At 41.7% G+C, this 19232-nt stretch overlaps 1 protein-coding gene and 1 long non-coding RNA gene across 2 annotated transcripts in view; one reads left to right on the top strand and one right to left on the bottom strand.

Moving 5' to 3' along the window:
* PREP (prolyl endopeptidase) overlaps positions 1-16034 on the top strand; it is a 113626-nt gene extending 97592 nt beyond the window's left edge. Inside the window, exons 11-15 of the mRNA XM_033103218.1 lie at positions 1770-1906; positions 4577-4671; positions 7701-7832; positions 13645-13801; positions 15296-16034. Coding sequence (XP_032959109.1) covers positions 1770-1906; positions 4577-4671; positions 7701-7832; positions 13645-13801; positions 15296-15590 — 816 coding nt within the window. The 3' untranslated portion in view covers positions 15591-16034. The remainder of the gene's footprint in view (positions 1-1769; positions 1907-4576; positions 4672-7700; positions 7833-13644; positions 13802-15295) is intronic.
* Positions 4987-11526, bottom strand: LOC117020610 (uncharacterized). Its single transcript, XR_004422726.1, has 3 exons — positions 11023-11526; positions 5707-5791; positions 4987-5357 (listed from the first exon to the last, which is right to left on the bottom strand). It is a non-coding gene; the product is annotated as an uncharacterized LOC117020610 (long non-coding RNA).
* Positions 16035-19232: the final 3198 nt, after the last annotated feature.

Raw genomic sequence — 19232 nt, 5'->3', positions numbered from 1 at the left:
GGTGGTAGCAAGCAAAGTGGTGCCAGAGAAGGGAGCCAGACTGTCACAAAGCAACAAGGTGGAGCACCCTGCAAACAGGAGGAGGATCTGAGAGTTAGTTTCGTGGGCACTCGAGGTGCGTCAGTCCTGCCGACTGGTGAAGGGTGTACAGGAGGCTGTTGCCTGCAGAGGGATGAGCTGGCTAGAAAGGGATTAGGTGCCAGGGCAGGCATTTGAGGGTAGGTGGGAAGTCGGGGGGTGACCGGAGGGAACACTAGTTTTTGAACAGCGGACTCAGTTAAGGTACAGTCTGAGAACCCAGTTGCTCCCTGCTCCTGCGATGCTGTGGTTAGAGTGCTCCAAACTCTCCCCAAGTCTCAGGTGAAGGCCCTGGATTTTAGCTCAGTAGTAGTTCCATCCAGTCACTTGAAACGTGCTCCTCTTACTCTGCATTTGCTTATACCCCCCACACAGTCACACTCTGTTAGTAACTAACTGCCAATAAGCGTCTTTAAATAAAACTGGCCCCTCTGACAATTTTGAACCTGCAGAGTATTCTCCTTGATTCCTAAACTGTCACATTTACCAATCTCAGAATTGCTCTCCACATCAGAAACAAACGCTTTTTCTACTACAATTTCTTGGCAGGCTTCTAAAATTTCCAGACTCGCAAGCATTTATTGTGGCCCTGTTTTGCCTTATTCCAAATCTGCATGGCCTCTTCCCTCTCCCTTCCCTGCCCCCCACTGTTTATTTCCAAGCACTCTGTAGCATCTGCCTACAATAGAAATGCTACTTTTAAAAGCTTTGGATGTAATAGGGCTGCAAGTTCCACTAAGTGTAAAGGCTTAATGCCCTTGACTGTCATGGACAAGGTCAGCACGACAGTTCTCAGGTGGGTACTTTCCAGGTGTCAGTTGGGGTGAAGACACCATGTTTGCCCAAAGAGAAAGCTATTGACAGATTTTCTGTCTAGAAGAAGCCACTGTCAGCTTTGGGTGGCTATCACTTATTCTATAGCTTATCATATGAATAGCATTTAATGTACTCTTTCTTACTCTTTTTCTCTTATTCCTTTAACCAGAAAGTAATGAATATAGAATGTTGACTCAACTTGTCTGAGGTTGCCCAGATTCAAGAAGGTTTCACGAGCCTTAATTAAAAATACAGAAGAAAGTGTCTTTGTTTGACCAGGAATAATAGGATTTCTATGTTGTTCGTCATCAACTCCCTAAGCTAATACATGTGTTCTTGTTGCTATAACATTTATTTAATAGTTGAACATTGAAAAATGAAGGAGGGTCGAATATCTTAACATTTAAAGTTGAACACGAAATTTGTTTTCTAGAAAAGAAATCTCCCTAGATTGAATTAGTTGGCAGGATGGCCAAATGTGACTTTTTCCATTGCTGGAAGTGGAAAACAAATGTCTGTTTTCTATGTGCCTCAGAAGGCGCTGAGAGGTGGGCGTGAGGGTGACATTTCAGGAATGAACAACTGAGGCTGCAGGAGGATAAACAGCATGCCCACGGTCACCTGGCTAGATAGTTGTAGAATAAGAGTTCAAATTCAAGTCTCCCTATTTTCAGACGCATGTGCTTTTCACTACTCCACACTGTTTCCGTAACAACTGAATGATGCTCCACCATCAAATACCAAAGTGATACTGGATTTCCATTGTGCTACTACTCTATATCTTGAAGAAAGAACTGACTGCCTGTATGTGTCCCATGTAAAAACATGCAAGTGTTTACTAAGTAATGCCAACTCTATTCTCTCTTTTGTTCTAGATTTTCTACCCTAGCAAGGACGGTACAAAGATTCCAATGTTCATTGTACATAAAAAGGGCATAAAATTGGATGGCTCTCATCCTGCTTTCTTATATGGTTATGGTGGCTTCAACATATCGATCACACCCAACTACAGGTAAGCATGGAATACTCTTGGCACTTCAGCATGCATTTGATCCTCTTCATACGGTGGAAGGAAACCAGAGACCAGTCTACTAAATCATGTTTTCTAATATATTTAACCATGTATTTCTTGCTTGTCACTTTCATGGAGAGGCAGGATTATGTGTTACATATGTGCGTTTTGGATCAGGAATTTCAGGATCACTACAAGGTAAACTTGTGTCTTCAGTGTAGGCTGTTTGGGAACTGGATGCTGAAGCTATAGCTGCCAGACTACAGAAGGTAGTGCCAGTGGAGTCTCGAAGGGAAACTCCTTCCTTTAGCACTAGTCATTTGCTAACACTGCCCTCAGTGTTCTCTTCAGAAGGAATGGGTTTTCAGCTAAGAATTACATTTTTTGGCAGCACACAGTCGTAAAATAGACTGTCTTAACATTCAGCCATAAATATATTTTCTGTATACTCTATCACTTCGTTTTAAACTGTTCTGTGATTATTTCCCAGTAACTTACGTTCGGGGAGAAAAATCTAAATTTATACGTATGATACTCTTTATATAAATACCTTCTGTCAGTTATTTGTAAACTTGATTTTAATATCCCATTCATAGGACAAAATGGAATTTGCTTTCAACATTTTTAATAAAAGCAAGGAGTCTCCTATCAACAAGACCAGCATTAAACCAACCTCTAAATAGTACTTCCCATGAAATCTGATTCAGATTCATCTTTTCTGTTCGGGAAGAAATTCATGGGCTGGTGACTGTCAGGACATAAATTCAGAGTAGATTCCACCAGCTGTCCTAAATTTAAATACAAGAAAACTATTACCTTTGTTTTTAGTACTTGACATCAGTAGATCACTCTGCTCCTTTTATAGGATTTAATGAAGTCTGAAACATGGGTCCTGCCCTTAAAGTGGTTGGTCGCCAAATATCTGGCTAAAGAGTTGGATGTTACCCTTTTGTTAGGAGCTTATGAAGGTGTACAATCATCATGTAGAACAGTGTTTTCAGAAGATTTGTAAGGCATCCTTTTATGATTAAATTGAAGGGCAACTAATGAGAAGCGCGTATGGTGGCTGTTCGCTCACTGTGCAATGATAGCGCCATTTACATCCTATAATGCCTCCTCTGTACCGAGCACTCAGGCAAGGCCTGAGCCCACAGACGGACCAGCGTTGCCCAGGCAATGAGAGTCACTGCTCCGTTAGTATGTCTACATGCCATAGTCATTCTCTGTGATTATTAGTCTAAAAATGTAAGCCAGTAGCTGTTGGTTCCTTAGATTCATCTCATCCTTACAACAAAAAATAGAGTGTGTCATGGTTTGCCCCCTCTTTTCACTCAAAGTGATGAAATACATGCTTGTTTCAAGTCACAGTGATGTCTGAATGTGGGGCCAGTGAACACGTGCTTCAGCTAATGAATGAGCCAGAGATCTGTACCTTGAGCCCCATGCTCTTGATCCCCACAGGGTGGCTAGGATCAAGACAGCACTGATTCCTGAGCAGGTCTGTAGCTAAAGCCACTTGTCTTTGTTGATTTGTGCAATAAGTATTTATGAAGCGTGCTCCGTTGGGCTTCAGGAGATGAGTCAGGAATGGTTCCTGTGCCATCTTCATCCCAGAACCCAGTGAGTATGTTGGTAGTTTCAGTAAAGACCATTAGAGGTGAATGAAAAATATTTTTAAAAAGACCAAATGATTGAAAATCTATTTGGCCAATCTGGTGTGGCTATGTGGTCTGATCACCTACCCCAACTATCCTTTCCTCTTTAGCCCCGAGATCTAGGAAATTAACTGTCAGACCGTCTAGAGCCCCACGTTGCAGAAGCCCATGGTTTCCCTAGTTACTAAAGGAAGAAGGATAACATTCTCAGAAATAGTTGTCGAAGACAAATTAATTTTAACAGCAAGTAGAAAAATGTTACTCAGCATTTTTAGGATCAGAGTGGAAAGAGGAGGAGAAAAACGTAAAATCCAAGTCTTCCAAAGGACTTAATTCTTTTTCCTAGAAGCCTTGTGCTGTAGTTTCTTCTGTTTATTTCTAGAAAACGTTCTCCATCCCTGAGCTCTCCATTCTTATTTTCTGGTACGTGTCCTTCATCTCCGCTGCCTCATCATCCTACATGGTCTAGTTTAACATCTAAGTTTCTGTGGAACTGGAAAACCTGTTTAAAATCTGTGTTTCAGAAAGAGCTTTTTTCTTTTTTCTAACTTGAACAATTTGGAAAGAGATAGCAAAAAAGGAAGAAAAAAAAACTGGTAGCAGGGGCCGTTATTGGGTGTTCCCACATCATTCACACTAGGGGGTGTGAATGGAGTCCCACACCATTCACACCAGGGGGTGTCACATGGCTGGCAGTATTTTGCTTGCCAAGATAGTTGGTAAAAGATAGATTCAGTATGAACTGAGGGCCTGTACTTTTTTTCTCTGTTTGCATTATAAATTTTGTATTCCTACTTTGTATAGTAAAATATTTACTAATATAGAAAAATGATATATATTAAATGTTCATGAAAATCCCTGAGCTTTGCAGTTAAACATTCATAAGCTATATAGTTTTTTTGCTTTAATCAAGTAATATAAAAATATTGGGCTCCAATTTAAATATTATACATGGTGGGAGACAGTGTGGTCCTCACTAGGCTGCTAATGGAAGGCTATTGTTACTGTTTCTCAGTGTGTCCAGGCTTATTTTTGTGAGACACATGGGTGGCGTCCTTGCAGTGGCCAACATCCGAGGAGGTGGTGAATACGGAGAGACATGGCATAAAGGTGAGGTATTTTCTCTACAGAAACACAAACGTGGCATAGTCCAAGCTATGTGTGAATAAGCTGAGGGGAGTGAGGAACAGAAAAGTATTTTGACTAGACAATGAAAAATAAGGATATTTTCAAACACATTGCAGGCACCACTTCCCCCTTTAAAAACAACTTTGTCCTTTCATATTTTATTTTCCTTTGTAGTCTGTTTAATGAAGTACATATTTTTTCAGAAGCATTCACGATAGACCATAATCAAAATTATTTGTTTTTTTAGCAATGCATGGGGTAGAGTTTTATCTATCACTGTCAGAAGTGAATCTGGGAGGTACTTTTTGGTATTTATTCTGTCTCCTGTTAGCCTAGCTTATTACTTACTGTTCAGCATTACTTGGCGATCTCAAAACAGGTAATTTTCTCTTAAAAGAAAAAAAGCAACCTAAAATAGAGCTTTCCTGTTCTCAGTGCGATCCTCCTTTTGCTTGTTTTCTCTAATTTCCCCAACATCGCTGAGAAAGAGCGTCTTCCTAGCATTGCTGTTATGACTCTGTCACGTGCAGGTTTTAGACATAAGAACTCAGTCGTTTTTCTTTTCTGGTGTTAATGATTGAGTCTCCATTCTCTGGCCTCCTGAAGAATGTATTCTAATTGATTGAAGGTATTGCTTCTGTACTCAGCTTCATTCCCGGATTATCATTCTTTTAAAAAAAAATTGTGACAATCTTTTTTTTTAAAGCCCTATCTCTCCCTTTTCTCTATGGAGCACACCGCCTCACCCAGGCTTTTGTGCATATGGAATTCATAGACCAACCAGTAGTCTAAAGATGTTCCTGTATCCCTATTCCTGTATACCCTGGCGGAGGATGTGGGAAAGCACCTTCTCTCCCTCCAGCTACATGCTTCTCCCCTCTCTCATAATCAGCCATCGTTTATAAGAAGGTCTGCTGGGACAAAGGTAGCCACTAGTGCTTGGGGTTGGTCAGCAGCACCAGGCGAGGGGTCTTCTGCCACAGTCGGAACACTAGAGACCGCCCTTCAAATCTGTACCTCCACTTGCTCTTCTCTATCTTCCTGATCTTGAGGCGAAAGGCTCAGGTTTTCTGCATCAAATCAAATCAACAAAGATGTAGATCTGGAAAGAGATTTTTCATAAGTACCTGTTAGGCGTCAAGATGTAGGAAAGGCCCAGACCTAACCCCTGGACCTCCAGCATGTCCCCCAAAGGCTGACATCAGACAACAAACTATTTGAGCATCTTAGCAAGAGGGAGTGTTCCTAATTAACACATGGGCTCCAGGCCTACCTGCTATGTTAGGTTGACCTCTGTCCTGTCATCCCCAAAGACTTCATCAGTTGTCATTGTATTTGGCAAGCAGTGCTTATCTATTCTAATCTTGGATCCTCTTGCCTGGTTGGTTGTCACTGTATTTAAAATGGCATAGAATTCATTGTATAATTTTGACTTTGACCTGATATTAGAATTTACTTATGTTAAAATCGTACTATGAAATTAAGATAAGAGATGATTGATAAAAGGAGACAAAAAATAGAATCTCTATATACCATATGATTGATTTATATCCCAAATCCATGTGCTAAGTCTGGACCCCTTGACTTGCCTGATTTCCTAGTTAAAATGTTTGTGGCGTACACACTTAAATACAAAACTACCTGATCCTGTGATCTTATCCGCAAAGACTTTGGATTCCTCTTTGCAATACCCTGCTGGTGCTCAGGTGCCCACCGTGCTCTGAGGACATACCTTTGGTCCTGGTGAACTCTCATCTCTGTGTTAATTAGAACCAACTTATTGTCCAAAAGCCTGGGGAAATTTGAAGCTTGACTGAGCTTAAAAGTAGACTGCCTTTGGACTGATTCATAAACTTTCTCCAAATTTAGGCAGTGAAAGGACCAGAAATGGACCTTTTCCAGTTAGACCCTACTATACTGAACATTGATAAATCTAAATTCCATTCTGTTAATTGAGTTTAGAATTTAATGCTCTTTAAAAAATATAGTCATATAACCCAAATGATATTATTCCTGGACACTGTCATCCTAGCTGTTCTAATTCCCCAATAATTTCTTATTAAAATCTTAATAACATTTGTTTTGATATGAAAAAAATTTCTTTAGTAGCACTGCTTCATCTTTAATCGAATTTCTGCAGAAGTGGTTAATCTCAAATGTCTGATTAGATCTGTCTGCCTTTTCTTCATTTACTGGCAGTTATTTCAGACATCTGTTTCTTTGAGGGCATGCCTTTGACATTTGGCCTTTACCTTTAGGTATTCTAAGACCTTATAAATGTATCTCTCTTTAAGTAATTGCTTTGTGTGGTTTTATACTTTGGAATGACTTTTAGATGAAAAAGCCCAGATTCTCTGGGGAGATGTTTAAGACCCTCTCCATTCAAGATGTGAGAAACTGGAACGTGCTGCTGTCTGCAGCACCACCTCCCTCCCTAACTCCTATCTACAGCCAAACTAGAAGACTTATTTCTCATCATTACTTACCCATTGCAAACTCCCGCAAAGAAGAGGGGTGCGAAGCGCACCTCTGCCAAGTGCTTTCATCTTCCTAGGGAGATGGAAGCACGCAATCCCCACCGTCACAGGATGGGTGGGACTCAGGAAATTATTGGACACTGCTGGAGGTCTTGTTTGAAAGTTCACTTTCTCCAAAACACAGGTTCTTTTTTATTACATTCACTTTCACACGTTCGTTTTCATGATTCTCTGACATAACAGATCACCTCTTCCCTTTAAGGCATTTGCCTTTTAAGATCTAGAAGTTCTTAGAAAAATACAAATCCCCATATGGATGCGCAGTTGTGGTGGTGGTGATGGATGTCCACAACACATACCAACAGAGGCATTTTTCTAAGTGTAGTGTCAGCCATTGTGTTTAAATTGATCAGTAGTTGAAACTACTCCCTTCATCATTTGAGTTCCCTCTTGGTAAATCTGTTGTGGGTTTTTTTGTGTTTTTTTTATGTGCTGTTTTGTTAATTAACTGTCCTTCACTTTGGCACATTGTAGGTGGTATCTTGGCCAACAAACAAAACTGCTTTGATGACTTTCAGTGTGCTGCTGAATATCTTATCAAGGAAGGTTACACGTCTCCCAAGAGGCTGACTATCAATGGAGGTTCAAATGGAGGCCTCTTAGTGGGTGAGAACTGAATTTTATTCATTGCACTTACTCGTTAACACTCTTGGGGTTTTCAGATATACTGTTTGCAGGCAGCTCTTGATTTACTTTGGTTCATGGTGGGAGCAATGCTACAAAGAAAGCAAAATCCATTTGTATTTGGGCATCTGATAAATGACACATAAAGACCCAACTGAATCCACATTATACAGACTTGAGTCATGATAGCCTAAAACTGTCTGGCCTGCTCTGAGCTCTTCTGGGCTGGACTGCATTTCTCTCCCCAGCCGGGTGGGACCCTTCTCCCCACCAACTGGATCCACACGTTTCTCGTGTCCAGCCAGCATAGGACTGAGTCTGATAACCCTTCTGATTGTGTTACTCAGAACTTGTAAGATGTGATCATTACTTTTGTTGAATACACTGGGTGATGCTAAATGCTATGGGTGTAGAGAGAAGAGTCATGAGGAAAATGAGGTACATACAAAAATGGGTCCATAGCATAATAGTAATGACATACTGCATTTCCCTGAAAATAAGACCTAACCAGAAAGTAAGCCCTAGCATGATTTTTCAGGATGCTTGTAATATAAGCTCTACCCCAAAAATGAGCCCCAGTTAAAATCATCAGCCAGATGGATGCATTTAGTACGTCCGTTGCAACACACGACATATGTATTGAATTATAATAATATATAATTAAATATAAATATTATTGACATTAATACTTAAAAATAAATAATATAAATTATAATTATTTGTAAATACCCAAGTGGGCACCTTTGGATGACAGGTTAACACCTATGTAAACATGAACTCGAAACTTATTGCCGAATGACCAATCGGAGTACAGACACAGCGCACGAATAACGTGCGCACTTGATAACAAACGGACATGGTTGTGTCTAATATGAATGTTCATAATTCAATATGTCGTGTGTTGTAACGGATGTACTTAATGCACTCCTGTGAAATAAACGTTTTCTGAATTTTGGTGCCTGCAATTTTTCGTCGCTTTCGTGTGGACCATCATTCTTAACTGTCATCATTTTTGTTGCCACTCCTGTCTCATAATCAATTAACACTCGATTTAATGGTAGATTTAAAGGGAATAATATTTTGACCTCCAGACAAGATGAGTGCAAAAAGAAAGAGCTATTCTGTCAAGTACAAGAAAGGAACTCCTGGGGCAAGAATCTTACGGCTTTCTGCAAAGAGAAGAGGTTGGATCTCCGAGTGGTTTGAAAATGGTGAGCAGAGTACGATAACTTCAGCCAACAGGTGTAGGAGGGAAATGCTGAGAAGCCCAAGTGTGGATAAGGTCAGCAACCACTATTTCCTGAGCTGGAAGACATCACCTGTGAATGGATTGCTGACAGGAGAGCAAAGGCTTTGGTTGTGTGCAGGGCTGATATTCAAGCATTTGCCTTTGCAATGGCACCAAAGTTAGAAATATCCCCAGAGGAATTCAAAGCATCACAACACTGGCTGGATGGCTTCCTTCAGCCATATGAACTGTCTCTAAGACCGACAATACTGTTCATGCTAGAAGATACTGAAGTTATGAAACGTGCACTTGCATTCAAGTCCTTTGTTGATGGCATCGACTTTTCTAAATACCAACTCTCCAACATGATTGCTATGGATGAAACTGCAGTGTTTATGGGCCAAAGATCTCAAACGACAATTGATCAGAGGGGTGCCTCGTCAATCTACATTCCCTCCACTGGTTATGAAAGTGCACGTGTTACCTGCATTTTGGCAGTTCATCTGGATGGAAAGGAAGCCCCACCTCTAATCATCAGTAATGGCAAGAAAGAAGGTTGAACGTGTTTCATGCATTTATGTTCTTGAAACCGAAAAAGCCTGGTGCACACAAGCAGTTATAAGGAAGTGGGTTGATTTAATGCTGCCACTTGTTTTGCGAGATGGCCAAAGAGGTCTGCTAGTCTGGGATTCAGCCAGCACTCACCGCACCAAAGACATGAAGAATTTCCTTGCAGAGAGAAAAATGGATCAAATAATGATCCCTGCAGGAATGACTGCCTGTCTCCAGACTCTTGATATTGCAATAAACAAGCCATTCAAGGACCATTTGTGCATGGAAATCAATGACTACAGTGAAAATAGAATGGAGAGAAATCAACGTGGAAGCTTTATGAATCCAGCCTGCAAGAGGTAGTGACTTGGGTGAAGTATTCATGGGATAAGATCACTGACAGCTGTGTTGCCAATGCACTATGAGCAGGCTACGTGGACAAGAAGTGCTCATTTAAGGAGACTCTATTGCTGGACATGAGCGATTGGGGCCAATAGTTCTACAGGAAATAGAGTCACAAGAAAGTCAAACCAGAATTCGGGGTTTAGAGAGTTACGACGATGTTCCAGAAGAAGATGACATGACTATTTGAATAAATGTAGATTATTGTACATGAAAAAAATAAGACATCCCCTGAAAATGAGCCCTAATGCATCTTTTTTAGCAAAAATTAATATAAGACCCAATTTTATTTTCAGGGAAATACAGTAAGTCACAAAATAATGAGTACCTTGTGTGCCAGGCTCAGTCTGAGCCCTTGGCATGCATGCTGTCCTGAGAGGTGCACGCAGCCTGTCAGACTGGGGCTGGTAATACCCCATCTCACAGAGGAGGACCCTGGGGCACTGAGGTTGAGTAGCTTGCCCAGTGTCACACAGTTGGAAAATGGTGGTGTTGGGCTGGAGTCTAGCGCTGTGGTTTCGTATTCTGCTCTTTTAACCTTTTTGTAGCACTGCCTGTAAATAGCTTTTCCTAATTTTTGGTAGTTAATGAAATTTTACTTTGAATTTTATCTCTCAGTAGCACTAAACATTGTAATGCCAGTGAACCTAAACTTTGCTTGCTGTGTCCTACATCCAATGTCATTAGAAAAGGAGGGACCATTGCACAAATGTAGAATAGCACATATAAGCTCAACTTAAAACACACATATGACAATTTGGGGGGTATTCAATGCACTGTTTTAGAGGAGAGCGGTCAGGTAGTGGCACATTCACTCAGTTGCCCTGTCTTGGAAATATACTGAGTCATGTCAAAACCTGAATTCCTGTTATTATTCTTTACCTCAATAGAATATATATAGTCTTGAAAAAGCATTTTCCTTTGGAGGTAAAATATATACATCCAAAATAATTTGGTTAAATTTAAAAAGTATATTGATAAAATTCTTACCCAAAACAAGACCACACTTCTGCCTTCATGGAGCATTCATTCTAGTCGGAAGAGGCAGACGACAACCAGTGGCCAGCATGGGTTTCGAGTGTTCCAGCAACAGTGAGGGGGCCCACATGTGTGGCTGGCACAGTGAGCAGGGCAGTAGAGCGGGAGGGGGCAGGACCCCAGAGCCGGGTGAGAGGACTGGTTTACTCTGTAAAATGAGAAGCCTCTGGGGGAGTTTTGAGCAGAGAAGTGTCATAATTTGACTTACTTTTTTCACAGGATCATGTGTTGAGCCTGCTATGGTGTTAGTGTAGATGGAAGGGGAGGCAAGGACAAAAAAGCAGGAGGCCAGACAGGAGACTTCTGTGCGGTGAGAGACAAAGTTTGGACTCGGGATGTAGTGATGGAAGTAGTGAAAAGTGGTCAGATTCTGGGTGTATTTTGAATTGGAGCCAACTGAGTTTTCATTGGGATTATATGTGAAGTGTAAAGGAAAGAACTATGGGCGAATCTAAGATTTAGTGGGAGAAGACATGGAAAATACCATCTGATTCCAATAGTGGGAGAATTGTTTTGTAATTTACTGGTTTATCCAATAGCTCCTTTATATTTTCAGAGTTTTATGTTCAGGAATTGGTTTGTGTCTGTTGACAGACCTGGTCCCTTAAGGAACCTCCAGAGGTAGCGTTCCCCCAACAGGATACTGAACGCTTATTTAAAAGATTCCTGGCCCTCCTGCCTCTTGGTGAGAGAATCGGGATATCCAAGGGTAGGACTCAGGTTCAGTATTATGATTAAGCAATCAGAATTGGGGTGGGAACTACGTTTGTTGCCAGAGGCAGGAAAAGTCCATATCCCTTGACTAACTCCTAGTCATGCCAGCTTTGATATGACTTCCTCCCTAACTGCTTTATACCTGGACAGGTGCCCTTACTCCCTAATTCGATAGCACCTAAATTTTCTCAACAGTAGTGGTTGCTACACTATGATTGCTTGTTCACTTCTTTATCTTGTCCACTAAAATATTCACTGATAATCCCCAGGCCTAATGCCAGGCACATGACAGATGTTCAATAAATATTTGTTGAATTATAAAAAAAAAAAGTTGTAAGTAACTTAAGTATACAGTGTTTTCACAACAGGGCAAGAAGGTGTGCCAATATTGGATACATCCCTGAGCTGGGTTTTATGCTCTGTTCTGCCTTGAGCTGTATGAACTATTTCTACTCACCACACTTCCAACACCAAATGTGTGAGTTTCTTTCCCACATCAACCAATTCTCCAGCTCTGCAGACACACCATCTGGGTGTCCTAAATTCAGTTCCCTTCTGACATTACCCAGAGTTGGCGCAGACCCCACAGGGTAAGGGCTCAGACCCACAAGACTGCCCCACTTCAGATGCCAATCACAAGCCCTGGGCCTCCCATACTTCTCACCGACTGGCTGTAAATCGGGGTTCCCATAACCCCCCTTCAGGTTTGATAATTTGCTAGAGCAACTCATAGAACTCAGGAACACTTACATTTACTGGTTTGTTATAAAGGGCAGAACCCAGGAAGCACTAGATGGAAGACACATAGGGTAAGCAGTGAGCGTGCGGTGTGTGCAGAACTTCCGTACCCTCTCTGGGCACGCCACCCTTCCAGCACCTGAATGTGTTTACCAACCCGGACGCTGTCTGAACTCTGCAGTTTAGGGGATTTTATGGGGGTTCTGTTCTGTTCTGTTATGGGGGTTCTGTTATTTTATGGGGGTTCTGTTCTGTTATGGGGGTTCTGTTCTGTTCTGTTATGGGGGTTCTGTTCTGTTATGGGGGTTCTGTTCTGTTCTGTTATGGGGGTTCTGTTCTGTTCTGTTATGGGGGTTCTGTTCTGTAGGCACGCTGATTCTGTCAGCTATTAGTGATTAAGCTCTAGCCCTTCTCCCCTCCCCAGAAGTCGTGGGGGGGGGGGTCGAGGGGTTAAGCTGAAAGTTCCAACCCTCTAGTCACACGGTTGGTTCCTCTGGCAATTGGTCTCCAGCCTGAAGCTCTCTTGGGGCCCAGAAGTCACCTCCTTAGCATAAGCTCAAGCTCGGTATGGTTGAAAGGGGCTAGTTATGAATCACAACAGACACTTCTCATCCTTATCACTCACGAAATTCTAAGGGTTTTAGGAGCTCTGTGCCAGGAACAGGAATGACTAACTATATAGTTATTCTATATATATAAATGTATATACATATATATATATGACTAAATATATACTTATTATTATGTCACAGGCTAGTTTTGAGATCCTGAACAAGTTCCTTAACTTCCCTCATCACCTGTGAAAGCAAGGAGGGATGGGAGGAAGGGACACAGGTTTTTCTGAAAGGCCTTGAATTTTTTCAAATAACCCTCTCCATTGAAATTCACTTTGTGGAGTAAATCTCTGTTACTGATGAGAATATCCATCCCATCCTCAGATATACTGAAGGAAGTGGGGAAAAACTTGGGGGTCATTAGAGCACAAGAAGAAACCATCATAAATCACCTGCCTAAAAAAAAAGGCAACCAGGGATCTGAAAGCATCTAAGTATTCTTTTGGTTTTGTTTGTTTAGGTGTTTAACGATGGATTGCCTCCCCTTTCTTTCTGTCTTGGTTTTTAGCTGCTTGTGCAAATCAGCGTCCTGACCTCTTTGGTTGTGTTATTGCCCAAGTTGGAGTAATGGACATGCTAAAGTTTCATAAATATACCATCGGTCATGCCTGGACCACCGATTATGGGTGCTCAGACAGCAAACAACACTTTGAATGGCTTATCAAGTAAGGTTTTAATTCATATTGGCATATATATGTTGTTAACGATTTGATATCATAATTCTGAACAATCAAAAGGAAAGGATAAGTGTTTGACTTTGTGTTCCCCTGAGTGTCTCATATTTGCATATAATTTACTACAAAAGTAGGGGAAATGATGATTAATACCTATCTGTCTTCCTTGTTTTGTTCTCGTCTTTAACAAAAACTACCAAGATGTGATAAGCAGAATTCTAAAGATGGCCCCGCCCAAGATTCTTCAATTAAACACTAATCTAGGTACTGCTGTGAAGGGCCTGTGCAGATGAAATTAAGATTACTACTCAGCTGACCTTAAAATAAGGAGATTATCCTGTATTATCCATGCAGGCCCAATGTAATGACATAACTCTTAAAGGCAGAGCTGTGGCTGGAGTTAGGGATGCAGCAAAAAGGGAGGTCAGAGAGATTGAAAGCATGGGAAGGACTTGACCCACCATTGCTGGCTTTGGAGATGGAAGAAGGGAGCCTCTAGAACCTGAGAACAATAGCCATAAAAACAACACAGACCTCAGGCCTACATCCTCATGGAACTGAATTCTGCCAGCAACCTGAATGAGTTTGGAAAGACTTTTTTCCAGAATTTCCCAATAAGAGTCCACTCTGCTGAGCCCTTGATTTCAGGCTTGAGAGACCAGAGAACCCAGATGAGCCATCCCAGACTTCAACTGTTTACCTCCAATATCAAACTCTACTAAAATAGTTGATTATATTAATTAATACTGAACCCTTTGAAAAACGTGACACCATATTGAATGAAATGTAAAAAAAAAATATCCAGATATTTCGCTCACTTAACTGTTAATAATCACTGTTGAACCCAACTATGCTTTTATATTTAAAACCTTTCTGATCACTCACCTGGCAGCTTACCTTATACTTCAGAAGATGCCTTCTCCACTCAGGTTCTCACATTGGCGCCAAAGGCAGTTTCTCTCTGCTGGAGCCAGTAGGAGATGCACAGACAGGAAACTAGGCTCAGAGAAGACCGTGATCTTCCTAAGACTGCCACGCTGCACCTGAAATAGAGGTTTTCCACATAGTAAAAGGGCAAAATGCTTCTGTGCATGGAGAATTTCAAGTTCTTCCAAAAGAGAAAGGCTTGCACTATTTATATCCACAATCAGGGATTTAAAAAGACAGTCCACTTTGTAGCAGTGAAAAAGTCAGTCTAAAGAAAAGGAAAATACTCAAGACAGTAAGCGTGCATACAGTTTGGGTTATTTCAACAGACCCGTGAGTTTCTCTCTGACAGTCTTTCAAAGTAGGAGCCAGATAAGCGACAGCATTCCCCAATTTCCAGTAGCCCAATGGTACAAGCGGAGTGTACAGTGTCACCCACGTACTAGTTAGCTGCAGTCCTCATTGCTAGTGACACTAGGCTGGTGACTGTGCCCCGCCAACCCCCGTCTTCCTTGAGTATCCTAGTGAACAAACAGCTCGGTTTGATGTGCCTTTCAGATACTCTCCGCTGCACAATGTGAAGTTACCGGAGGCAGATGACATCCAGTACCCATCCATGCTTCTCCTCACTGCCGACCACGATGACCGTGTGGTCCCACTTCACTCCCTGAAGTTCATTGCCACTCTTCAGTACATCGTGGGCCGCAGCCGGAAGCAAAGCAACCCCTTGCTTATCCATGTGGACACCAAGGCAGGCCACGGGGCCGGGAAGCCCACAGCCAAAGTGATAGAAGAAGTCTCAGACATGTTTGCCTTCATAGCGCGGTGCCTCAACATCGACTGGATTCAGTAGATGGAATCTCGTCTCTCCTGACAGCCGCAGAAAACCTCAAGGGCTTTCACACCGTCAACACCGAGAAACCACTGGGCATAATGCTTCCCCACAGGAACACTATTCCTGCACTCACAGACTGCAGTTGCGCAGAACTGCTGCGGGAGTAATTTTATCTTTTTTAGGCTTCTCCTTTGTAGCAAGCCCTTGGCGTTTTTCTTTTTCATCCTGTGCAGGCACATGTTTAAAAAAAAAAAAAAGTCATGTTTGGGTAAGTAGCTAAGTGGCAGCCAACGCATTGTGAATAGATTGCTGAATTAAGAGTTGTAGTCAGACATACTCCATATACGTACATAGCAGTTCAGTGAAATTTGCTTCTATAATCATAACATGTCTCTAAATAAATATGAGAACTGGTCTCATGAAAAAGACTTCTTTGCCGCAATAATAAATGTTATTTAAGAATGGGAGGCTTTATTTCTAGTGACTTTGTTTTGAAGGGCACCTCCAGAAGTGCAGTCATTCTGGATCAGGCCGCTTTTCTACAGGAGTGAGCAGCTTGCCTTTCCACACATGTCACTTTCTAAGCAATCAAGTCATAGAATGTGAGCACTGGAAAGCAGCTGAGTCCATCCATTCCGGCTCCCTTGTTTATGGGCGATGAAGCTATCAGAGGTGGCTCACTGTCTTAGGAATTAACCGCTCAGTCAGCTGACAAGCTGATACGGGGCTCTTTTGGTTTGGATGCTTCCTTTTAAAAAATCAGTGGACCAGAAACTAAAGATTATTCACCTATTTCTCTATCAATCTGGTTACAAAGGATTCCTGGAAATCAAAGTATCGAAGTTATAAAACTAAGAGACCGCATAAGTGAACTATCCAAACAGATGCAGTTATCTAAACTTATCTTACAATCAGAAATTTCAGCATTTCCCAACCTGTTTTTCCTCCCTCGACCACTTGCTGGAAATATAGTCATATTAAAAAAAAAGAAAAACATTTCTGGTCCCCCATCACTACCCTGAATCCTTAAGAGGAGAATACACCATTCCTCAAACTATTGTACATAAAAAAAATGTTTAAGGCATTTTCTTTTAACATCTCATGAAACACTGTTCCTTTGGACATCAGTTTGAGAGAGGATCTGATTTCTAAGAAGAAAGCTGTTTCTTTGTCTTGCTTTGTCAGATATGAGAAAAATAATTATCTATTTTTATGAAGTATCTTAACCTTTAAAAAAAGCTTAAAAGATTACTTCATTATTCCAATAACTTGTACTTTTCCAAGTAAGTCCTGTTTTCCAAATCATAAATATTTGTGTTTGTCTTTAGAGTTCTCTCTGCCTCTCGAATTGTGGTCTAAAATTAGCCACTATTTTCTGTCACCGCTGAAAGGTGCCTACATGGTTTGGTTTTTCTCTTCCAGAATCATGGTTTCTGTTATCATTTGTTTAAATAAGCACTGTATATAATGCAGCCATCACTGCAGATACGATTCACTCGAACCCCCAGAGAAGGAGTGTGCCACAAGTAGTGTGCATGCAGACAGGACAGCATCACCATCTACTTGGAGAGATGCTAACACCAGCTAAATGCCATGTAACTGCAGACCAGCATGGTAGAAAAAAATTAGAAATAAATGCATTTGCACAGATAAGCAAAAGGAAGTTTTTTCTGTAGACCAGCCGGGTCATTTGAGGTGCAGACAGCTGAGTTTTACCCACTTGGTCCAGAGTATTTTCAAGCTTGCACAGAATCCAACCTCACTTCTCACTGAGGTCTCCTACTTAACAGCAGAAAGTGTAAATATAGTGTGCAAGACAGAGCTTCAGGACAAGTCAGGCCCAGGTTCAAATCCCAGCTTTCATTGAGTAACTAGTGATCATGAGGAATTACAAAGTCATACACTTGTAAGTGCCTAGCACGCATTGGCTGCCAATTGTGCGTTCTCGTTCCCAAGATAATTTTCATATCTAGATTTTAGCTGGACAATTGGCCCAGAAACTGAAGGTAGCTTTTTAAAGCCGTAAACATTGGAATTGATACTTGAGGTTGGGCTCTTTCCCAGACCTGAGGGTATCTTCCCTGTTAGATGCCTCCTTCCTCTGTGTTGTGTGCTCTGCCCCTCTGTTCTGTCTTATGTTAGCCTATGGTTTGAAGAAGAAGTTGCAAACATTGCACAGATGGTCTGACTGCTTCGTCACGGGGCCTTGCTGAACGTGCTACAGACATTTGACACCTCATTTATGACGTTTAATGTGTACACACATGGACTATTGTAAAAGTGCAATTAGCCATGTTTCCTAATACTCCCACTAAAGCTTAGGTAGTTACACACAAATGGTCCTGCTAGTTTGAAAGTTTAAATTTCAACTAAGAAAGCCCACCAACCAATCTCTCAATATTTATCAGACAATTTTACCAGCCTTGGAGAGTTCCCCATGGCAACTACATAGCCAATACCCAGAAAGGTTACAAAGACTCAAAGGTGAATGAAGGATAGGTGGGAAACTGTGGGGGGCTGTAAAAGAGCAAAGGTCAGACTGTGAGGGGTGGTCAGGCCAATGGAATGAGGCCTGAGGCCAACGAATAAGGAATATTTAGGCATATTCTGCAACCATTCATATTCTAGGGCCTGGGGGCAAAGAGAAAAACATCCTGCCCTCATGAAGCTGGCACTCCAGAGGAAGGAGACAAACAATAAATTACATTGCTGAGGCCCCTGGGCCAACCTGCTCTAAGCACTCTGTATGGATGTGTTTATCCTTCAGCAACCTTATAAAGCATGTGCTACCTTACCCCATTTGGCAGAGACCCAATTTCCCCACCCAGGAAGTGGGCAGGCAGGGCAGGAACCCTCACACCTGGACCCTGGAGACGACCCTACTGCTCACTAGTCCAGTAACACGATGAACGAGGGTTCTAAATCAAGATGGTGATGCAGGAGGAGGTGATGCAGGAGGACTTATCTCCAGAGGACACACTGACTCTACAGCTATATACAGAACAGTGTCCCCTGAACGAAACCCAAAACCTAGATGAGATAAGAAACTCCTGAACACTGGGCAAAAGAGAAAAAACCCACATCGAAACAGGAGAGGCTGAGACAGCCACCCACAGTCAGGGGGGCACTCACAACTGAGCTCCCTGAGAAACGAACGGTTTGGACCCGGCACCCCAACTTTGAAAAACTGCACCTGAGAGTCAAGACCCCAAAACATCTCTCTGTGAAAGCCAGTGGGACTTGCATCCATGAGCCTCACAAGGTAAAGCGAACTGAGAAAGTTCTGTTTTTGTTTTTGCAGTCTGAGTACATTTTCAATTTGAAAAATAAAGAAAAACTTCTAAGAATATAGGGAATTCTAAGTTTTTTACAGATCTACTCTTAGCAACTTTCAAATATACAATACAGTATTATTAACTATAGTCACCATGCTGTGTATTATATCCCCAGAACTTATAACTGGAAATTTGTACAGTTTGACCACTTTCGTCCATTTCACCCCCCAAGAAGTAGTTGTTAAAGGGCTCACACAGATTCATCTGGCCACCCACCAGGGCTCAGCAGAGAGGTAGCCAACTAAAAAGCTTCCAGTCTTTCTGTGATAGATGCCTCTTGGCTTATCTTCAAGATTTGGCGTGAGGGGCAGGCTTCTAACTTAAC

Source organism: Rhinolophus ferrumequinum, chromosome 3, assembly GCF_004115265.2.
Source record: "Rhinolophus ferrumequinum isolate MPI-CBG mRhiFer1 chromosome 3, mRhiFer1_v1.p, whole genome shotgun sequence".
Lineage (NCBI taxonomy): Eukaryota > Metazoa > Chordata > Mammalia > Chiroptera > Rhinolophidae > Rhinolophus > Rhinolophus ferrumequinum.
Note: the sequence above shows the minus strand (reverse complement) of the source record. Positions and strands in the feature narration are given on the sequence as shown.